General features: G+C 43.8%; 1 protein-coding gene across 16 annotated transcripts in view; it reads right to left on the bottom strand.

Moving 5' to 3' along the window:
- Positions 1-21,518, bottom strand: part of ARVCF (ARVCF delta catenin family member) — a 236,648-nt gene that overhangs the window by 66,524 nt on the left and 148,606 nt on the right. For all 16 annotated transcript variants that reach the window (XM_064675283.1, XM_064675281.1, XM_064675280.1 and 13 more), the window contains 3 exons: positions 18,430-18,588; positions 10,051-10,658; positions 2,587-3,086 (listed from right to left, as the gene is read on the bottom strand). In XM_064675283.1, coding sequence (XP_064531353.1) covers positions 2,587-3,086; positions 10,051-10,658; positions 18,430-18,588 — 1,267 coding nt within the window. The remainder of the gene's footprint in view (positions 1-2,586; positions 3,087-10,050; positions 10,659-18,429; positions 18,589-21,518) is intronic.

Below are 21,518 nucleotides of genomic sequence, written 5' to 3'. Positions count from 1 at the left end.
CTGCAGGCAGGCAGTGTGCCACACCCAGAGAACCAAAACTGCAGGCCTGGAAGTGCTCTTGAATTCAGACAACTGAATTATTTAAACTTCTTTAAGTTACTTAAGTCTCTTTGGAAAGCAGGATTATTTTATCATTTATCCACATCTGGGATGAGCTGATGATTACTGTTCAGCTGTTGAAAAGCAGCCAGTATTGAGTTAAAAAAATATTAAACCACAGAAAAGTCAGTGTGTCACACTGAACTTCAATCTCTTAAAAGCAATAAACAAGCAAACCCTGGATGCTGTTGTGCTCCCTTCTCTTTTCATTGCATTGCTGGTGGAGTCTCCAGAGATTTCACTCCAGACAGAATGAAAAACTTTGGTGGCAAAGGCAGGCTTGGGTTTATCACTAGGGAAAAGCACCCAAGATAGGAAGCTGAGATTGCTTCCAGGAGAACAGCAGAACTGAGGCTGGAATTCCTGAGGCTGCACAACACAGGCCTTTTGTAGCAGCCCTGCCTGAACACTCCCTCAAGTTGGCTCTTGTTTCTCCCTGCTGACTTCTGGAGCTCATTTTACGAGTGGACAATTGCACATTATCAGCCAGAGCTTTGAACACGACTGCCAGTGCAGCAGCAGCAGCCACAGAGGCATTGCTGGAATACTCCTCTCCTGTGCTGCTGCTTGAATGGCTCACACCAGATCTGCTGAGATAGTTTTAGAGGTGCAATGAAATTATTCCTGGTTAGGTGGAGATTAAATGCACATCATCTGTTACTGGACATCTGTTTAGGTTAATGCCCTTAGTATTCCTGGTGTTTTCCAGTAAGAGGAAATAAAGAGCTCTAAATAACAAAAAGCAAGTGGAATAAAACTACTGCATTTAATGAGCAAGAACTACTGCCAAATAAAATGCATTTGAACTGTAAAGCTAATTAATCAACTGGAAATCAAAGCAATCGTCATTTATAGTGAAAAGGAAAAACATCCAGTTTGTTTTTGTCATCTCAGAAGTGACTGATTACCACTTAGCATTATAATGATATTCCTTCAGAGTAAATTATAGACTGGCTTCACCTTTCTTGAATATAAGGAAATAAATTTATTGCTTCTCAGCGCTCCAGAAATGAGTTTTGATTAAACTAGAACAGTAGATAAACAGATATTCTTTATTTAAAAAAATAAATAAATTTCAGTCTGCCATCCTACTAAATGAGCACAACAAATGGAATATAAATACTACCTGCAGAGTTTCCATGTTACAAGGCAGAGCACAGCCAGCTCTCAAAGCACAGCCAGCATGTGCTACTTGGAGGTTCTCTGACAAGAGACAGCTCTCCTTTGCCAGCTCACTGGAAAAATATCCCTGCTAGTTTCAACACTGTATATTTAGACCTAGTTTGCTAAATATCCGTAATGGCTGGGGAAGAACAGATGGAACACCCAAGGCCATCGCTCATCTCAGAGAATCATAACTACCAGTAAAAACTTGGAGAGCTACTATAATTTTTTGCAGAGATTACAGAATTATGATGTTTACCTCTAATGGCTTAATCCATGTTTGTAATAAGGTCTGCCTGCAGAATCCAACACTGATAAGGCAATAAACAGTTTCAGCCCTGGACCCATTTTCACCCTCACAAGCTTTCTGAGAAATTCTATTCTGGCACTGAAATGCACTGGAACTGCTCTGGTCTCCATCCAAACATCCCCTGCGGCTGCTGAGAAGAGAAAGGGAAATCCATTTCACTCCTCATGATTTATGGGAGACTGAAGAACAATATCTTTCTCCTTACTTTATGAGCTGACATACTTTTCCACCCTTTTCCACTTAATGGCTGAACTTTGAAACTTGGCATATACTTTATTACTCTTTTTGGACGATGTCCAAGACTAAGTTCAAACAAAAACAGGTTAAATAATGAAGTTATAAATGTTTGAAAACTCCCTGTAAAGTATGCATGAATTCAGTAACCTAAAATGTAATTCTCCATTTTCCCATCATTGCAACAAACCACCCATGTCCAGAGTATCTCAAAAGCAGGCCCTACACTCCCCAAAACCTGAGTTTTTCAGCCCAGAAGTGCTGCAACTTTATATACAGCCTGAGAGTCCCCAGCAGCAGGTTGGAAGTGTTCCTGAGGAGACTGACTGTTCCATAAATATGAAGGAGCAGGGACATGGCAGCAGGATTGTTTTGTAAGAGATTAACAAGGAAAGATTTAGATTAGCATATCTTACCTCATGATTACACCACGCTGAGGGCAAGTGCACTACAAATTACCTGCCAATGAAGTTGCTATAACTCATTTAGGCTCCAGTAACTCAACCACATGCAGTTGCATGTTACATCCAAGAAAGCATCATCCATCTCTCAGCAGCCAGGAAAGCCAAGTGCCCCACATGCACAGACAATCTCAATCCTCTCCTGACAGGCACGTGTGCCTTCGGCGCTCCCGCACCGCGGACGTGGTGCAGCTGAGGAAACAGCTGCAGCCAGGGAGTTAAATTCCCCCTCAGTGCTCTCATCTCCAGAAATTCTGGCTCCTGAGCTGAAAGGACTGTTCTAAAGACTAATTCATTAAAGACAACACAGACACCGACCTGTAATTAGCTCTCTGACTTCCATGTCGTTTGTTTTCCGCAGCAGTCTGATCAGCGCGGGGATCCCATCACAGTTCTTTATGGCCACTTTGTTCTCGTTGTCCTTCCCGTAGGAGATGTTCCGGAGAGCCCCGCAGGCCTTGCGATGGACCTCAGGCTTGGGATGGTCCAGCAGGCCCACCAGGATGGGGATCCCCTTGAGGTGCCTCACGTCCTTTTTGATCTTGTCGTTCTCGTAGCACAGGTGCTGCAGGTAGGCGGCGGCGTTGGACTTGACGGGGTCGATGGGGTGGCTGAGCATGGCGATGACCTCGGGCAGGTCGGGGTCCCTCCAGCGGGGGTCCTTGCGGATGCTGTCGATGGAGGGCGAGCGCTTGCCCAGGCGGTCGATGCTGGCCATGCTGCCCCGCTCGGGCTGGGCCAGCGGCGCCGCGTAGCCGCCGTGCAGGTACGGGATCCTCTCCTCCACCATCTCCGGCTCCATGGGGTCCTCGTAGCCCCTGCGAGAAACAACAGCCCCCAGATAAAGGAAGGGGGAAAAGAAAGGAAAAAGGCACATTTCAACAGCTGTAACTCTGAGGCAGTACAGTGATTTCAGCCGTGAGCAAACCTTTTAGTATCACAAGCATCATTAGGGGCAGCGTGTTTACAATTTCCAATAATTTATTTGTAGGAACTTGAAAATTAACCATAGTGGAGTTCTCGGCAGTGATGGGACTCCAGCACAGTGTTTGTTTGGCTGGCAATGAAATGATGACAGGAACTGCAAGCCATCAAACAGATTGCTTCCATTTTGGTCACTTAGCAAAACAATTACAGCGGAGCTGGATTACATTCAGTAGGAAACACTGATCTTCATTAATGCTGCTACTTCTGCAACGAACCAAACTCTAATTAAAGGCATTCAAGGCCTGGGCAGAGACCACAGACACTTTTCAGCACATCTGAGAAGTTCCAGTACACTTCAATGTTGATGCTCACACCAGTGTACTCCAACACTCTTCTCAGTCAATGTTACCATAAACCAACTCCTCAGGTGTAACTTTTTGTCGAACCATCAGCACCCTTTCACCTTACTGTTTTTTCCTGGACAGGTTCATTACTGTCTCAGTATTGCCATTCTCACAGTCAAGCAAGTGGTTTTAACTGCTACAAGATGATTCTTAAAATCTTTCATCTGAGGCACTGAGTGATGTTATTGAACCATTTCTGATGTCATGCTCAAGTACAGACTCCCAGAACTCAGAAAGAAAATGGAGTGTGCTGTTATCCCAAAGGGCCTGCTAATTAAACCAGGCTCTGGGGAGAGGAGCAACCGGAGGTGGAGACTGAACTTCGCCTTGTACAATTAACGCTTTTAAAGTTAAAAGTGCCTCTCCTGACTTTAAGTTGCTTTAATTGCTGTTCTAGACCATAAACTGAATGAAAGGATAAAAATGGGCAAGTATCCAAACCCCAGAATGAATCTGAAGAAATCCTTTTATCGATGCAGTATTTGTGTATGTATAATTCAGTAGTTGCTCTGCACAGTAATTTACACTGCCTGGACAGTCCTATCTTCTGTTAGAGCACAAAGCTGTTCCCATCGTTCCAAGAAGAAAGCAACAACATAGAAAATATTTACTTTTATGCATGTACACAGGGCAGAAGGATTGACAAAACTTTTTAGCTACTCCTCAAGCAAAATTCTATTTTCACAAATGCAAATTTGTGATAACCAGCATTAAAACTGCAACAAAATCTCATTTCTCAAACTCATCCTCATGTTAAGAGTTCTTATTGATTGCACAAAAGAAAAGGAGCAGAAGATTAATTTTAATAATTGCCCTCTGCACAGCTGTTGCTTACTGGACTTGGTAACCTGCAATTCAGCATGTCTCAGTCCTGTGAGCTGCCACAAGATAACTGTGCACCACCTCAATTACACCTGCACAATTAAGTCTCTCTCTTCCCCTCGTCCGTGCAAATACACAAAGATAATTACTGTCTCGGGATGCAGTTTGTTTGCTTTATTTCCATAAAGCCCTCCAAACAGAACCACACAGATGGGCCCATCTTCCTCACTCTGTATCCTCTTCCCTGTGCCACACAAAGCTCCTCGGTTTCATTACATTTGCCAAAATAAAACTTCAGTTAGGACTTTAAATTGCAATGCTGTCATGACAGAAGAGAGAGCACCACATAACTGGTGGTTACACTTTCCAGTTGTTCATACAGTCCATCCCTACATGAACCATTCACCTATAACTGTTCCTGCCAACCCCAACCTGCTCCTGCTGGACCATCTCAGAGAAAAAAGAGATTGCACATCTAACACCCCCATCTCAGCACACAAAGACAGCTACTTTGAAACAAGACAGCGGCTCTCAAGTACCTGTAGAGAAAGGATGAATTCAAAAAACACAATTGCTGAAGGAAGCCCACACAGGTCAGGTCCAACACACCTGTGAGGATGAAACAGTGTCAAGAGCCGCTGGTTAATGCACCGGTAACAAAACTCCATGACTGTACAAGGCAGCAAAGAAAACACCTGAACACTTGACCCTTGAAGACCCCAATCATTATCTAGAAACTCTGAGATCCTGGTATGACTTAAGAGCTCCACAAGAAAGCCCAGTGAGGGCAATTATCACATCGATTCAGAGTCACATGACTGAACACAGATCAAGGCTGAAGAAGGTTAAAAAAAACAGGGGAAAAAACCCAACCAAACAAAACCAACCACAAACCAACCATACTGCACCACTTCCCTTGTATAATATCAGCTTTGCCACTGTTTAATAGCATTGAAGGGAAGGAGTTTACCAAAAGAGATCATCTGAAAGGAGCAAAACAACTGCTGAGGCAGCACAAGGCAGAAGTGCCACAGACCCCAAGTGTCTGAGCAGCCTGGGCCATGTCCCATGTCCTCTCCTGGAGCAGGGGCTCCAAGGACAGGGAAGGGTGGACTGGCCAACAGAGGAGAAGTCAAAAGCACATGTCTATCAGGGAGTTAAACACACCCTGATCACCAACACATTTACACACAAGGAGAGTAAAGAAATCACCTTTTTGAGTCAGACTGGTGCAGGCCAAACACCATTTTTCACTTTCAGCAGCAGCTGTGCCGGGAAGGAAAAGCCACGACACAGAACAGGAGCAAGGAGAGCTGCAGCAGATCCAGTCGCTGGTTCTCAGGAGGCCAAGAGCTCTTTACTCCCGGGACTGAGGAGTCTGGTACTCTGCCAGACTGGCTGACTGAAGGCAGCTTGCCTTCCATCTGCCTGAGCCAGGCAGCTGAGTTTTCAGGATGGCATGGGTCTCACTAATCACCTGTCTCAGGGCACTGATCAAAACATATTCCAGCACAGATAAAATGGGGAAAGAGCTTGTGCATTTATCATCTTCCTCGTGGCTTCAACACAGGCACATCTGAGTAAACAGGTGAGGGATTTAAACATTTAATCCTCAACAACTTATACAAGTGTTACATTCCCCACAGTTTGCAGCTGGCGTCTGCTTTGGATAAAAGACCAGAAAGGCTTCAGAGTTCAGTTGGGAACTTTGTGCCAAACACTGAAGAGGAAACGTGAAGACTCTGCAAGACTGAGGTTCTGCTTTTGCCAGGCTCTGTCCCCTGACAGGAGACACAAGAGGATCCAAAACTGGAGTGAATCCTCTGCTGAGACAAGTCTGAATTATGGGCCACATGGTTAAAACACCGAAATCCACTGGACTGGAACCACCTAAAAACTGTCAAGGGCTGAGCTCAGGTTCCTTCAGGTTCCTTCCTGCCACACCAGCCTTCTGCCACCAGAGAGGAACAGACTGAGAGCAAATTCAGCTAAGGTAGAGGCTCAGAAAAAAACCAGGTATTTTTCAAAATGTCCATGGTGTTTGCTTTGCCCTGTTCTGCCCAGGCATGTCCACAGCTCCTGGCCCACACTGGCCCATCCCAGTGCTGCCCACACACACCTGGAATGAGCAGGCTTAGGACAGAAGTGCTGACTGACAGTTTACCTACAAATATAGGCCTGGGATTCAAAAAAAGACACCAGAAGAAGAAGGAGACTGACATGCATGTAACACCCATATTCTCGCACTGTCTATACACAACACCAGCAGGAAAGACCTACTGTTGCAGTTATTTAATCTAAAATCTGGCTCATTTCATGGTAATAATAATTTGGACCATGAAATGACCACCAAACGTAGTTTCAGTCTCTTAGATCAGGCTTCTGACACGGAAAATTTAACAGCAGAAAACTGTTTTGTTGTTGATTTAGTCAGCATAAAAAATTTATATCCTGTCTAGTCTGGAACAGTAACACTGGCAATAGCTGCTCCAGAGCCTGCAAGTGCAAACTGCAGTGATCCACTATGGAAAGGAATTACCACAGAGGCAAGGAAAAGCTGAACAGAAGATAATTTAAATAAACAAGATGAATTATGACTTAGCATTTTTTCCCAGCTCATCTGTGTTAACTTCAATTTAATAATCAAGAAATATTCAAATAATAGTAGGGATGCCTTTTGCAAATAAAAGATATCCAGTACTTCCTGTTTCTCTTTCGAAAAGGACTGTATGGAACAGATCTAGCAACACTGTAAGACTGCTATAGTAAAACACCTCCTAATATAATAAATGCAACCCATCAAATGAAGAAAAAAGGTAATAAACCCAATTAAAGATGTGTAATTACCCTCATAAGTAAACTTGAGTAGTATTAAATCAGTATTATACACCCCAAATGCCTTTCACTCCCTCAATTTATTATGCAGCCTGACTTACACCAAACCAGAGCACAGGCTGAGGGAAAGAACATTAAGTACCAGGTACTCCTGCAGAAAGTAATATATCTCACATCAGAGACTCAGTATAAAAGAAAACAAGAAAGAAACCCAGGCACAAGCACAGAAGGGCCAACAGAGGGAATATCTGCCTTTGTGCACTTCTCTGGATTTGTAGATGTTTGTGAGGAGGCACATTTTTCCCCAATTGAAAACTAAACATAGGCAGCTTATGAGGCTGGTGATGACAGAGGGGAAGTGCAATAGGTGTTTATTTCTCTGTGTTACAATGGAGCAGCCAAGGCATGGGAAGAACAATCTGTACTTGCAATCCCCCTGAGCAGGATCCCCCCAGACACAGCCGGGCTGCCCCCTCCTCTCACAGGGAGTCCCACTCACTGCCACCGGCTCCGAGGAGAAACCTGCACTCAGCCCCCTCACCCAGAACAGCTTCAGCCTGGGAACTCACAGGAAAGGTTCTTCTTCTGCCTTTAAACCATTAACAAATGGGGCAGCAGCTACTGGGAAGGAACTGAGAGAGAACTCAGCGGGTCGGTCAGCGCAACAATTCCATCTGTGCCACGATGAGGTGGCCAAGCTGAGGGCTGCTGCAATGCAGAACATCTACCAGGGCTGTTCTTAAACCTGCTCCACCCACACAAACTTTGGAAACCAGAAATGCCACCGATTGATCACATTCCGTTAATCAGCTTCACAGGAATAACTCACTTTAAAAAAAACCAGAGAGGAATAATAAGTTAGTAATTACCCTCATCCAGTACAAAGCACTGTTTGTAGTCTTCAGTTTCTTGCAGAGCAGTAGCATATCTGAAATGCAGGTTTATTGAATTGTTCAAGTATTTCTTTGAAATGTCAAAAAGTAACTACTTATGAAGAGGCCCTCACACAATCTTCTTATGTTCTCAACAGCTAAAGTTTGCTGCCACAGTCAGGCTAATTATTTGTCAAAGCCTCTTGATCATATTAAATATGAGGAAAAAAACACAACAAAAGAAATGTAATAGAAAAATTGTGAATTGGTCCTATCCAAAGTGCAAGGAACAATAAATCAAAGGGATGTTAAAAAAACCAAAAAACTTTTAAAATGCAAATGAGTAGGTTCTAAGAATACTTCTAATTATTCATCTTGCATACAGTTTGAAAAATTTTAATAAAAATTTAAAATCATTGATACCTGACTGTTTTTAAATGAGAAATGTAAACTTGTTTAGTGGCAGAGGAGCACCAGTTCAAGTCTGATAGACTGCTCAGTATTTTGGCACCCACTGGGTGCAGATGTTCCCTTTAGCCCTGTAAAACATGGATGTGGTTCCACTGGTGGTAAAGCTTGCAAGGTCAAAGACAGCCCAGGGGGACTTAAAGGGTGCTCTGGGAGATACCTCGACACCTTTGCACTGGGTTTTTGCCTTCTCTTTTTTTTTTTTTTTAAATATAGATGACAATTTCCAAGTGTTTGATTCTGTTTAGCTTTAAAATGAACTTCTGGACACAGGAAGGAAGACAGAGCTATGCAAGCATGAATGAGGCAACACCTCCAAGCACGAGCACTCCAGGAGAGCAGAAAGGCCTCCAGAGACCCCAGTGACCACCACAGCCAACACAGCAAAGCCTCAGGGCAGAAGGGTTAAGTCTGAAGTCTGTCTACACACACAGAGCAAGTGGATCCAGACCCTCTTTACAGCTCTGGCCACTGCTCTAAATTAAAAGGAAAGGAATGAGAACTAAATCCATATCAAAACATGAACCACGAGGACATGGCTTCATGCAGGCACAGGCAGAATTTGTACACCCCTTGGAAAACAAAGTATTACAAGTTTTTCAGGTCCAAGATGACTTTTGGCTGAGTAATCTGACTCTTTCCCTGAGCTTGTGGGGTATTGGATTCTTTTCCTCAAATGCAAGAGCAGATATCTGTGAACCCAGCATAAACAACTAATATCAAAAAACATGGCATAAAATAGAACATCCCCTAGAAATTGGGCTGAACCAGAAGTAATTTGTGACTCATCACTTTAGCTACATTAAACGCAACACAGATACTTTTATCTCCCCTTTTTAGAGGCACAGGACGAAAAAATGATCCAAGTCATGCAGATCTGTGAGGTTCTGCACAACCTGGTCATGCAGCTGAGGGCGTGTGGTTAGCACAGGATCAGGGGCTGAGGCTGCCAACACCTCCCAAGACAGCCTTAATACAGCAAGGCACCCCTTCAGCAGCAGCTATCAGCTCGTCTGCAAGCCCAGCCAGCTGTTCGTGGTTTTTGTTTGACACATGTGCACACAGCCACACCTGCCAGAAGTCTCACAGATCACAGATCCCTCTTTTCACCTTGCTAGTATGGGATGGCTCCAAGACAACACAATGCACTCACAAGCCTTTTTTAAGAAAAGAAAAAAAATTAAGTTAGCCCCCTTGTACAAGATCATCCTTTTTTCTAAAATCGACCTGAACTAAGCAGCCCAGAAACACAGTGTGAGGGTTCTTGAGCCCTACCCTCACTCTCTTTTGTACTTCATGTGTGTTTTGCAGTCATTTATGGGCTAATGACAGGGGCAACCTGTTTTTCTGTCACATAACTCCAGAACTCACCAGGTCAATAACACTTTGAATGCACGTGATCGAATAAGCCAAACAGCAGCAGGTTAGCACTGCAAGGAACAAAGGGGTTTTACCTTCCTTTGTGAGGTCTCCCTCTCTCTGGCACACCTGCAGACGTCCTCCTGTTCACAGTGGAGTAATCAGGATCCAGTTCATAGCCTTCATCATCCACCCCCAGGCTGCGGTTGTCATCCTCCAGTCCGTAGGGCTCCGGCTGGAAGCGCTCGGGCTGGGAGCGGTTCAGGTCGGCGTTGCTGCCCACCGGCACCTGAGGCTGGGCCACGGGACCGTAGTTGTCCCTCCTGCTTGGCAAAGTGAAGCTGCCCTCGTCGGGCCGGTAGGCGCTCCCCGGCACGTAGGCGTAGCGGGGCCGGTAGCCGACGCCGCGGGACAAGCTGCCGTAGTTGTCGGAGAGGTCCCCGTAGCCGTCGTGGCCGAGGTACGGGCGGTACTGGCCCTCGTGGCTCTCGGGGTAGGAGTCATTGTAGCTGTTGTAGGACCTGGTGAGCGTGGAAGACGCCTGGGGGGTGATGTAGCGCTCGCCGTTCTTGAGGTACCTCCTGTCGATGGAGTCCGTGTAGCTGCCCATGGGTGACGAGCCGTCCATGGCGGGCAGCCCGTCCGGGCCCAGCGGCACCTGGCGCACCGTCCTGGTGGTGACCGTCTTGACCATTTTGGTGACCTGGGAAGAGGCAGGGAGGACATGTGTTAACCTGCTCCTTGCTGCACAACTTGATGAGACACACGGGGAGCTGAAGAGTGAAACGGGGAGGGCACCACAGAGCAACCACAGCAACGTGCCACTGAACGGAGCACCGGGGCACTCGTGGGCTCACCCGTCAGCTTTCGGACTGAAGAGTGGACAAATATTTCTAATAAAGGCTAAAAGACACATTCTAGAGCCAGAGCTAAGTGCACTCTGGGCTCTTTCTACCACATCAAAATCACTGCAGACACGTGACAGTGCATGGAAGCAGTGCAAAGTCATTACAGCAGTTCCAACTTACCCAAAATGTTTTCAGGAGACATCTGTCCTAGAGAAGACTTTATGATGCTGAGGAGCCACAGCCTGTCCTTCCACAGTTAGCATAAATATCACAACACATTCTCTAGTCTGACAGAAATAAAGTTTACATGCTCTTCTGTGATCTGGATCAAGTTTGCACCACTGTGTAACTGGATGGAGCTCAAATCTGGCAGCAGTATTTAGGAAACCGTGATCTCAAACAGAAAAGTTTTGGGCTTCAAGATTCTGGACAACAAACCTGCTTTCTCCTTTAAGATATGCTGACATCCAAGAATCACCATACAAGCCCAACAGGTAGTTGTTGTCATTCCTTTGTTCTGGTGACTAACATATTTGCAATAATTAACACCACAGTGTTTTTGCAACTGGAATCACCTGGGAAAACTTATTGGGCTGGACAAGATTGTTTAAAACATTAAAGAAAAATCTGTCCACAAATACATCTTTATCTTTTCTTCCATAAATCACATTTCATTTCAACAGAGAACTGACGAAAACTGGTTAAGTGTCCAGAGGGCCTTTGTGGTCAGGGTTTTTTGCTAAAGGGTAAGGACAGACCCCTCAAGACTTTGCAAGAACGTTCCGCCCTTCGTGGGAAAGTCTGGTAATCTGTTTAAGACAGTTCTGGACAAAAGCCACTATTATCACAAACTAGCAAAGGGCCTTCTGTTTGGGTTGGTATCTGGGGTCCATCAGCTGTCTGGACTGTCTTCCAGAGTGACCAGCAAAGGCTCTTTTGAGAAGAATACAAAATTCAGCAGAGGCCAATCCATCCTTGGCAGCCCTAGCCCTAATAAAGTTACTTTAACCTATAAAAAGTTACCCTAACCCTAGAAAATGCTGACTTTCAGCCCACTGTAAAAAACCCAACCAAGCAACAAAACAGCACACCCACAAAGGTGAGAAGGAGAATCAACACCCCCCCCCCCACAGTGTTACACACAGCAGGGGAGGAGCACAAAAGAAAACTAACAGATATTTTGGGTTTCTTAAGTATTACAGACGTAACTAAGCATCAGCAACCACACTTTTCTTCATGTAAGCCTCAGAATGAAATGTGTATATCAAGAGAAATGGTAACTATAACATGCAACCCTGGATCACCCAATGGCTCTGAAGTCCAAATAGATATTTTGACCTATAGCCCCCAATTTAAACATTTAGATTGGCAACAGATAAGCCAAGCTGCTGCAAAACAAAATAATTAGAGTACAACTCTTGAAGTGGCTCCAGATATGTCCTCTAGCCAGATGTTTTCACACAGAAACCCCAAACAGAAAAAAAATTCACCCAAACAGCATTTCTTTTCCTAGAGACATCTGTGAGCAAATGATACTTCAAGGTAATGAAGTAATGAAATCCTCCAAGGCTGAAAGCAGCACAAATGGCTCTCCAGCAGCAGCATAATCAACAGCATCACGTGTTGAACACAGCACAGCCAGGTACCAACATGACCTTGGTGTCTGATGTGAGCCAGAGCTGAAAGAGCTCTCCTCTTCAACCCTACTGATTTCCTTAGCAAGAAAACACCAGGAAAGATGCCCTCTTCCCTGCCTCCCAATCTTCTCTCCCTTTTCTAAAAAGCACAATTTTAATAACAAGAAGAAAGGAAACTAGAAACTGAACATTTCTGTCATGACACAGAATGCAGCAGGGGTTTCTGTTTGTCACCTGGGCACGATACTCCTCTCCACTCCGTTATCAGTGTGACCACTGTCAGGGCATTTATCAGCCCAGCCAGCACTGAGCACACAGAAAGAGCTGGTGGAGCTCACAGTGGCTCTTTGTGAAGAGGATACACACAAAGCACCACAGCTCAGTGTTCTCCTGCTGGAGTCTGAAACAACAGTTTTATTCAAAGTAAGTTCATAAGCGAACTTCTAAGGGCAGAAAAAGCGACATTTCTCAGGGCTGGCACTTGTGAGTTTTGCAAAGCCCTGACAAAGCTGGACTTTTGTGTACTTGAATTTGGGAACCAATAATGGGAGTGACAGGAACTGAGGTACCATGTCAACAATCTGATGAATCAGAAATGGATATATTTTCCCCGAATGGAACAAGGAGGCAGCTTTGTGATGCCAAGGAGTGCCCTCACACAACCCCCCAGAGCTCCTTCTTTCAGCACCACTCAACAAATGGAACTCCAAGCACTGGTTTTCAAGACACAAGTTGCCATGTTGGCACAGTTTGTCACGTGTAGTTTTTCATGAGGTTGTTAAACTCAGACAATACTTAGTCCCTAATCCTCCTCATCTGGCTGCAGCAACAGCACGGAAGAAGGACGATATTTGACCTGCAGGATCCTTGGACAAAGGCTTGGCTCATTTTTGCCAAGCAGGAGGAGGTAACACAGCACAGGAATGCTGTGGCCAGGACAGTGTCTCCAATAGTGGGTACATGGATACAAAAACAACAAAGAAGAATTTCAGGTCACTGAAAATCAATTCCTAGACAATGTGTGACCTACCACTCACACTTAATGAGTTTTTCACCATGCTCTGGTACTCTGTACAGAGTATTTACAGAGATTTTTTTTCCTTTTATTACTATTTTAAATAACCCAAGGGATTCCTTTGCAATTTTTTCCCAATTTGCCTTCTTTTCCTGTCTTCAAGACTAGCACAGACAAGCTTTCAGTGGCTGTGGATAGTCAAAAAGCCACACTTGGAGTCAGGCAGCACATGTAAGAACAAGTTTACAACGTTAGCACAGCTTCACCTCTTATTTTCTGAGAGCTGCACCTACTGGCAAACAGAAAGAATCAGGACAATCAAACCCCCCTTGTCAGACACATAAAAAGGAACATTTCACTCGAGCATTAAAGTACACATTTCTCATAGCACAAAAGCACTCAGTAATGCCAAAGGTGTTATGGTGGGGCAATCAGAGCCATATCTGGAGAGACAGGGAGTATTTGCACTCATGCCTCATTTGTCAGGGATAGGTACCGAGACAGAAGATTTATCATGTGATAAACAGACTTTCTTGCTGACAGGACAATAAAGGGAGGCTTTTTGGAAGCAATTAGCCAGCACACAGAGGAAGGTCCATTTATTAGGTTTCCAAGCAAAAAAAGAAACCCAACCAACAAACCAAACACCGTTATCTCAGGAAATTCTGCTCAAGGGAACGTTTCATTTATGTTTCTTTAAGAACAGGCAGACTGGAGAAGCTGACAGTACAGCAGCCTTCTCTCCCAACATTTTTGTGGTTTCCTTAACACTGATGCATCAGCCAGAGAGAATGAAGCTCTTCCAAATGGGAGTCCCAGCAGGCTGTTCTCTGTGACACCCAATCCTCCAGATGCACCCAATCTTGAGGAAGATCTATTAGCATAAATTCCTCACTACAGATATGCTCTAATGAAAAATTTAGAGGTACAAGTTACTTTGAGAAAGTGCAATTTGACTTCCTCTGTTTACTTTCCATCTCTAAAGAAAACCTGCTTAAAAGGGTTTTTTAGCCTGATGACAAATCAAAGATGCTCAATTGTTTCAAAGCTACAGTCTCTGAGCAGCAGATGAAAGCTCCAGAGTACTTCCCTGTGAAAAGCCTGTCAGAGTAGGCTTAAAATATATTTGTAATTTTTTATTCCCTGTAAAGATATTAAGATTTCAACTACAGTATAAAAAGTTCCAATCTACCTAATTATTCAGGCCTCTGCAGCCCAAATCCTGCAAGTCAGTGTTTTCACTGCTGCTCCCCCCCCAGAATCTAAGCACGCTTCAGGTTTACTGACCTTACCATTGTCCTCAACCCCAGAAAGCAATTACCTTATTAAATAATCCCCTTACAGGCCCCATGATAATGTTTTCACTAATTCTATTTCTGGAAATACATTTGCCAACAGAACATAAAGGAAATATTCACACATTTGAAGCAGCTTCTGTGTTTTTCTATTTGCCTTGAAGGATGGCAGAACAAACATGTAACTATCCAGCAACTGGGTTTACTGGATGTATATGGCACAAGTAGATCCCTCCCAGGGCTCAGTCACAGAGGAGTAAAGACAGGACAGAGATTTCAGCTGAACTGGGCCACCATGGTCAAACACAGTCATCTTAACCAGCACCTACAATTCTGCCTTCCATTGTGGTGTTGAGGTTGGTTTTGTTTTGCCTTTACTTTTTTTAAAATCAGTTAAGTACATTATAAAAGCTGACAGGGCTAAAAATTTTGTGGAAACTGTCATAACCCAAAAACCAGATGAGAAACACTGTGACATTTCTGAGAGCTTCTTTTTGAACCAGGGACTGTAAAAGTTCATCAGACCGAAGCTATTACCTTTCTATTAAATGCTGGGCAAGAACTCACCCAGTAGGTTTTCAAAACAACAGCTCAAATTTCTCCCCTTCAATTTTAAGCTTAACAGTTCACATTTTGAAAGGGTCCTCAACTTTGCCTGCAATCCCTTCCTGCTCTCTGACCCAACTGCTCTGAATTTCCGTGGGAGTTCCAAAGCCCTGCCTTTCAGGGCACCACCACAGCCCAGGGGTTTGGGGATTCCCAGAGCAGGTGCAGGAGGTGGGAGCAGCAGTTCATCACTGCTGGGGAAGATCCAGACCTGCTGAGTGTCGGAAAGCACAAGGAAAATGGATGGAGTACAAATTAAACAGTTTGTATATGGACTGGACTTCACATTTTGTTATGACAAAACATCAATTCCAATGAATATCAGTGACCTAAATCTCTCCAACCTTTCAGCATGTCAATGATAAAAATAAAAGGTGCCTGAAGAAAGAAAAAAATCCAACATTAACACAAGCACACACATGTCTAATTTGCTTCACTGAGTTCTCTTGAGCCACTTACAACAGGCTCCCTTTAACTCCTGGCAGTGCTCCAGCCAGCAGCAAGAAGGGCTTGTCTCTCCCAAGGTGACTTTCACTGCTTTAGCTTGATAGGTATTTGGCTTCCAGAGATATTATAAAGTTGAAATGAAGTATTATCTGCTACATCTTTTGTGCAGTGAATGTTACGTAGGGACTTAGTATAATACTATGAGAATAACAGGTAGGGGAAAATTACTCACAAGTACCTCATTTTGAAAAGGCAGATGTTCCCTATTTAAAATATGTCAAATATTAAATTCTATTACGCCTTCTTCCTGCTTCACTGCTGCAGGCATCTCCAAAGATGTGGGGAAAAGCACAGCAAAACTGTCAATGCCTCCAGATTAAGGTTGTTTACTTAATACACTATTGAAAAGAATAACCTCTATAAATGATGGGTTTGTAACAACGGGGGAAGGAGCAGGGAATAAAGAACAGCAGCACACAGGAGCTTTCACGCTCACAGCCTTTGCTGTGCAGCATTTCAGGAGGAAGAATTTCAGAGGCATCACTCTCCAGCAAGCTGGAGATTCACACAATTTAGCAAAATTAAGTGACAGTTTCCTTTTGAAGAATCCAAAAACGCATCCTAAATGGCATTGGGTTGACTAATCCCCACTTAAACTATCCAGCAAAGAAAGAACACATTTGAAAAACATCTCTGGTCTTTTTGACCCTTAAAAAAAAATACGACCTGTGTTATTTACTCTGACAGAGGAATTATCTCATGCTGCCACTTTCCTTGCAAGACAGATATGCTGCAGATTGTGACTGACACTGTCCAGGAGAGCCTTCTAGTTACAGATAAATAAAAACAGGTTCTAAACCCTTCCTTAAAAAAGCCTAGAGCAAGCACAGCAATGTAGAGCATAGAAAGGTTATCATTCAAAATAAAAAGAAAAGTTGAGCACAAGCCAACCCCTCCTAATCTCTGAACAGACTGTGACCACCTCAACTTTACACACTGCCCTTATTAAGTGCCAGACTGGATACTACTGCAGAAGAGATGGGACAATTCCCACCATAAGACATGTTGCTCCTTTACAAGGACAAGTTCCACCTGCACACTAAAAGCAAGGCAAGATTCATGTGGGGATTTTTTTGTTTGTTTGGTTTGTAGGTAGAGTTTTTTAAATTATTTTTAGCTTTTTGGGTTTTTTAAAAGTTTTTTTAAATCTGTGAGGGAATAGGCAGAGACACAGAACTGCAGTTTTTGGGCTCAACAAAGATCCTGCTGTAGATGCCCAGTGGCCACTTGTTTGCAGCTCCCATCCCAGGGAGAGGCTTTTCTTCACCACCCTCATCTGAGCAGTCAGAATTTCACCACTGCACAGAGCTACCAGAACACTTCATTTTCTCTGTAATGCTCTCACATAATAGTATGACCTATGAAAGCACTATGATGGTATCTATTAGAAATGACAGTGTTGATGCCAATTAACTACAGGACAATTAACTGATGCTACTATGCCCCAGCGAGAACAGTTTTCATTTCCACAGTCCCTACCAAAACAAAACGCAAGTTGAAGACCAGTGTGATGGAAAAAAAATCACAAAATCTGACCTCAGATTCATATCTAAGAGCTGTTAAACCTGTGTCATTTTATCACAGCAAGGAAGAGTCAAACCAAAGCCATTTCAGAGGCAGCAACCAGCCCAGCAGAGCCTCAGCCCCCCTTCTGGCAGTCAGGGCTCAGCCAGCCCTGCTGGTGTTCAGACATTTCACAATCACTTTGCTCAACAACTGCATTTCTACATTCTTGTTTTTTGGGTGGTCTTTTTAGCAATGAATTACTGGGGAACAGCTCTGGGCAGTTGGAGACAGTGGCACTACTGGAAGCACCACAAATGCAGAGTAGGGGGGCTGTGCAGCCTCCCCCTGTCCTGGACACCCGGCAGTGCCTCAGTGACCTGCAGGAACAGGAGGAAGTCTCGCTCTTTGAGATGGAACAGGAGCTCCAGGGTTGCTGTTTTTCCCATTTTCCTTTCCCATATGCAGATACAATGCCTGTTTTGAAGCTGTCACTGTCATTTTCTGTGGGAAGATGGGAAAACAGAAGGTACCTGACACAAAATTGGTGTGGAATTTAAATGCTATGGTGTTATTTACACAGGCTGTTTCTTGCTCTAAAGGACAAATGCACAATCACATACTGATATTATAGATCATCACTAACCTAAGACACATTTCCAAGCACATTTTCCTCAGCCAAGCCCTACCAAACCATCTCATTCTCCCATCACTGTGTGTGTTTGCAGGGAATGCTGTGAGCTGCTTCAGTAAAATAAAGTGAATCTTAAAAGAATAAACAGCCTGAGAAGGGGTTCTAGTGTTTTTGTTTGGTTAACCTGGATAATTTCTCCTCTCAGTTCACAGCTCCATGAGAGCTGTATCAGCAGAGCTGATAAGGAGTGAGCTGGACACAGAGGGGGAACTGAGCAAGCCCCGAACTCAGCTGTGCTGGCAAACACCACTTTGAAATCCCTGAGGATCACCACAGCATGACTGTCATCACTCAGGCTGCTCCCTGCTATTTCTGTCTCTTGATTAGGTGGCATTCTGCCATTTTCCACCCTGCTTATTAACCCCTCACCTTGGTTTCCGTTCTCCTTGTGGTTCCATCCTCTGAGGTGACAATAGACACGTGGGAGGTGGGAGTGCCTGGGTCCTCCTCCACAGTAACTGTCTCTTCCACCATTTCTTGAGGCTCTTGCATCATTGCTATCGAGGTCTGGTTACTGGGGCTTTGTTCCTAAAGAAGCAGGTAAAAAAAAATATTGAAATTTTCACTTCTACTGTCATGGTGTAACTACTCTACTTATTTCAGATTCCTCAACTGAAAAAACACGTTTTACCCAAAAACTTGCAAGTACAGATTCAGAGAAAGGAGTATTTACTGTCCCAGGGAAGCATTCTGCAACTATGCTGGTATGACTGGGTTCAGTGCAGCAAACAGAAATCATGAGAAGCATCTGTCAAATACTTCATATTTACAGGCAACAGACCACTGCCTTACACTTAAACACTCTTTAAGCCTTCTCTTCGATGCCCAGCATAGGAGCAGTGGAATCTTTGTCTGTAAAAACATTCATTCAGTTCTGCTTTCAGAGCAGTTAATTTTACACACCATTAAAAGTTTCTTTCCATTTGATAAAAAAGTACACTCAGTTGCAGACTAGAGAAGGCTATAAAACATCAACACCTACAATTAAATGGACACCCTTCCCAAAAAGAAATGGATGGCTGGAGATTAACAGCTGAATTCCGTGAAATGCTTCCCTTCCCACATCTTTGCCAAGTCCATAAGGGCTAACTGGTTATAAACTTATTTAAAATTTATAACAGATAGACAACATAATGAAAACTAAACAGAAAGCAAGCAGATCAAAGGCAGGTTCTTGCACGGCTGCTGCCCAGAGAGAACACTCTGCTGCTTAGCAGCACCAACATCTGAACCTTCTCCTCATGCAGTTGTGTGTTCCAGCACAGAAATCACAGAAGCTCCCTTTGGAAGATGAACACATTTCAGAAGCTCCACAGCAAGAGGCCAATAAAGAACCAGCTTACACACTGAGAAGTCAGACTTTTCCCCAGCATTATGAATCCTCAGCCACGTAAAATGAAATGACAGACTGTTCATTTCAGTAGAACCCTGAAGGGATCTGGCTACACAGGCCTTAAAGCCAAAACTGGGCTTCTCTTGGCACATCCTGTCAAAAAGGCACTCAAAGAACATCCTTTATTAAGGACTATATATATATACACACATAGACACACAAATACCTTTTTATATATATATTTTAAAACCAAAACATAATGTCACGGAGCTCTGAACTGCCAAGTGAACACACCCTCCCCAAAGAGAACAGTATGGACAAATCCAGTATACTACTTCCCATCACAGGAAAATAAAATGGTTGGGATGAAACTGTTGCCATGCATGAGCTGAGCCTAATTACATAAAGGTTTAAATATTCTCCACATGTGAGCAGCACTTCATCACCAGGGAACTATACAGTATTTCATACCATTTTACTTAGAAAAATTGCATTTCATCATCTGAGCGACCATCTTCAGACTGACCCTTCTGCTGGGCCATGTTTTGGGCAGGCCCCCAATGACCTTGTGCTGCTGAGCAGGAACTGGGCACTGAGGTCTCATTAAGTTCCACATTTATTTCTTCCATGATATATAATTTCCTTTTAAACAAGCTGAGATATGCCTGTTCAGTTTTCCTTCATTTACAGCTGTATTTTGACCTTCTGGAACCTGGACTTAGTAAGGAAGCTGCTTTCATTTTCAGGTAAGCAATAATATTAACCAAGACCATGACAAGGAGCCTCCAGCAATCATCTCAGTCAAAATGCAACCTGGACAGCCTTCCAAGGTAATGAACGGATCACCAGAGGTGATATAAGCAGGCACTACTTCATTTCTATTGAAACCACTGAGTAACTCAGGGAACAGAATCAATCAATGAGAATAAGGCTTCTGAAGTCCTAAAGAAAATCACTCCTTCCAGTCTGCAATATTTAATCTGTAACAGCAAATAAGTTATGATACGTGCTGAATCCTTTGTGGTAGGGTTCAGATGTCACATTGTGTCTTCTGCCCACAGCTTCAGAAGGGAACTAGCTCCAGGGATAAATACATTACTCTCCAGGTTTTTCTAGAAGGTACTGTATTTTGACTACAGCTCCCTTTTCCCCACCCCACAGTGAAGCTTTCCTCTAAAGAGAGCAGTTTACACAATACTGCAACAGAGCAGAGACCAGAACTTCCATTCACCCTCACACAACCCAGCCTTGCCAAGAACAAAGAAACAAACCAGTCACATGGAGAGAGGGTTTTTCCATTACACCCTGTCCCTGTAGAACTCTCATGGAATGTCAGAACTGCTCCAAGGTGGGCCCTTCCCACTCCTCTCACACAGGTACATTCACACATCTCATCCACCAGCTTCGTTTCCAGCTGCACTTGAGGTGCCACAGCTCCTCCTTCCCCTCAAGACTTTTCAGAGGCAAAGTCTGTTTTCTGACAATAAACTGTAGGAGACGGAAGGTGGAAAGAAATATTTTGCTCTTGAACCTTTGCAATACTTTATTAAAGAAAATAAAAATAGTCTGTCTTTGTATTCAGACTGCCTGTGGGCAAAGGAAACCTTAAAAGCTGGGCACTTACACATGAGCAAACTGCAAACTAGAGCATATTGACTTCAAATGAGCACTGCACTAGTTTTTATCCTCTGGCTGCTTCTAAAACGAAGAATGAGGGAGATATGGTACAGGTCTGCATTCCTACAAGAGAAAACCATTGCTAGCAAGAGACTGTCCTAAGCATGAGAAAGCCTAAAAGCTTGCCAAGTTCAAGGTAGATCTCTCCTAGCACAGAGAAGTAACCAGACTGCATCTTCTGCGTGTTCCCTCTTTCTGTGTGAGCCACGAAGGAATGCAGTGAGGGAAGAGGACAGCCATCACCCAGCTTACTCCCTGAATTAGCTTCAGGAGATGGTGCTTTGATCTCCCAACCCAGTACGTTCTCTACATCGCTAACGTGGAATTGTCACAAGCTACATTAATGTAGAAAAGATGCAAAGATTTTGTTATCTGTTTTTAGACTCCATCATTAAGGATTTTAGGTCAACACAAACTGCAGAAACTGGGACACATTACCCCTTTCAAC

This window comes from Pseudopipra pipra, chromosome 18, assembly GCF_036250125.1.
Source record: "Pseudopipra pipra isolate bDixPip1 chromosome 18, bDixPip1.hap1, whole genome shotgun sequence".
In the NCBI taxonomy this organism is placed as follows: Eukaryota; Metazoa; Chordata; class Aves; order Passeriformes; family Pipridae; genus Pseudopipra; species Pseudopipra pipra.
The sequence above is the reverse complement of the archived record's forward strand: the minus strand, read 5'-3'. Positions and strand labels throughout refer to the sequence as shown.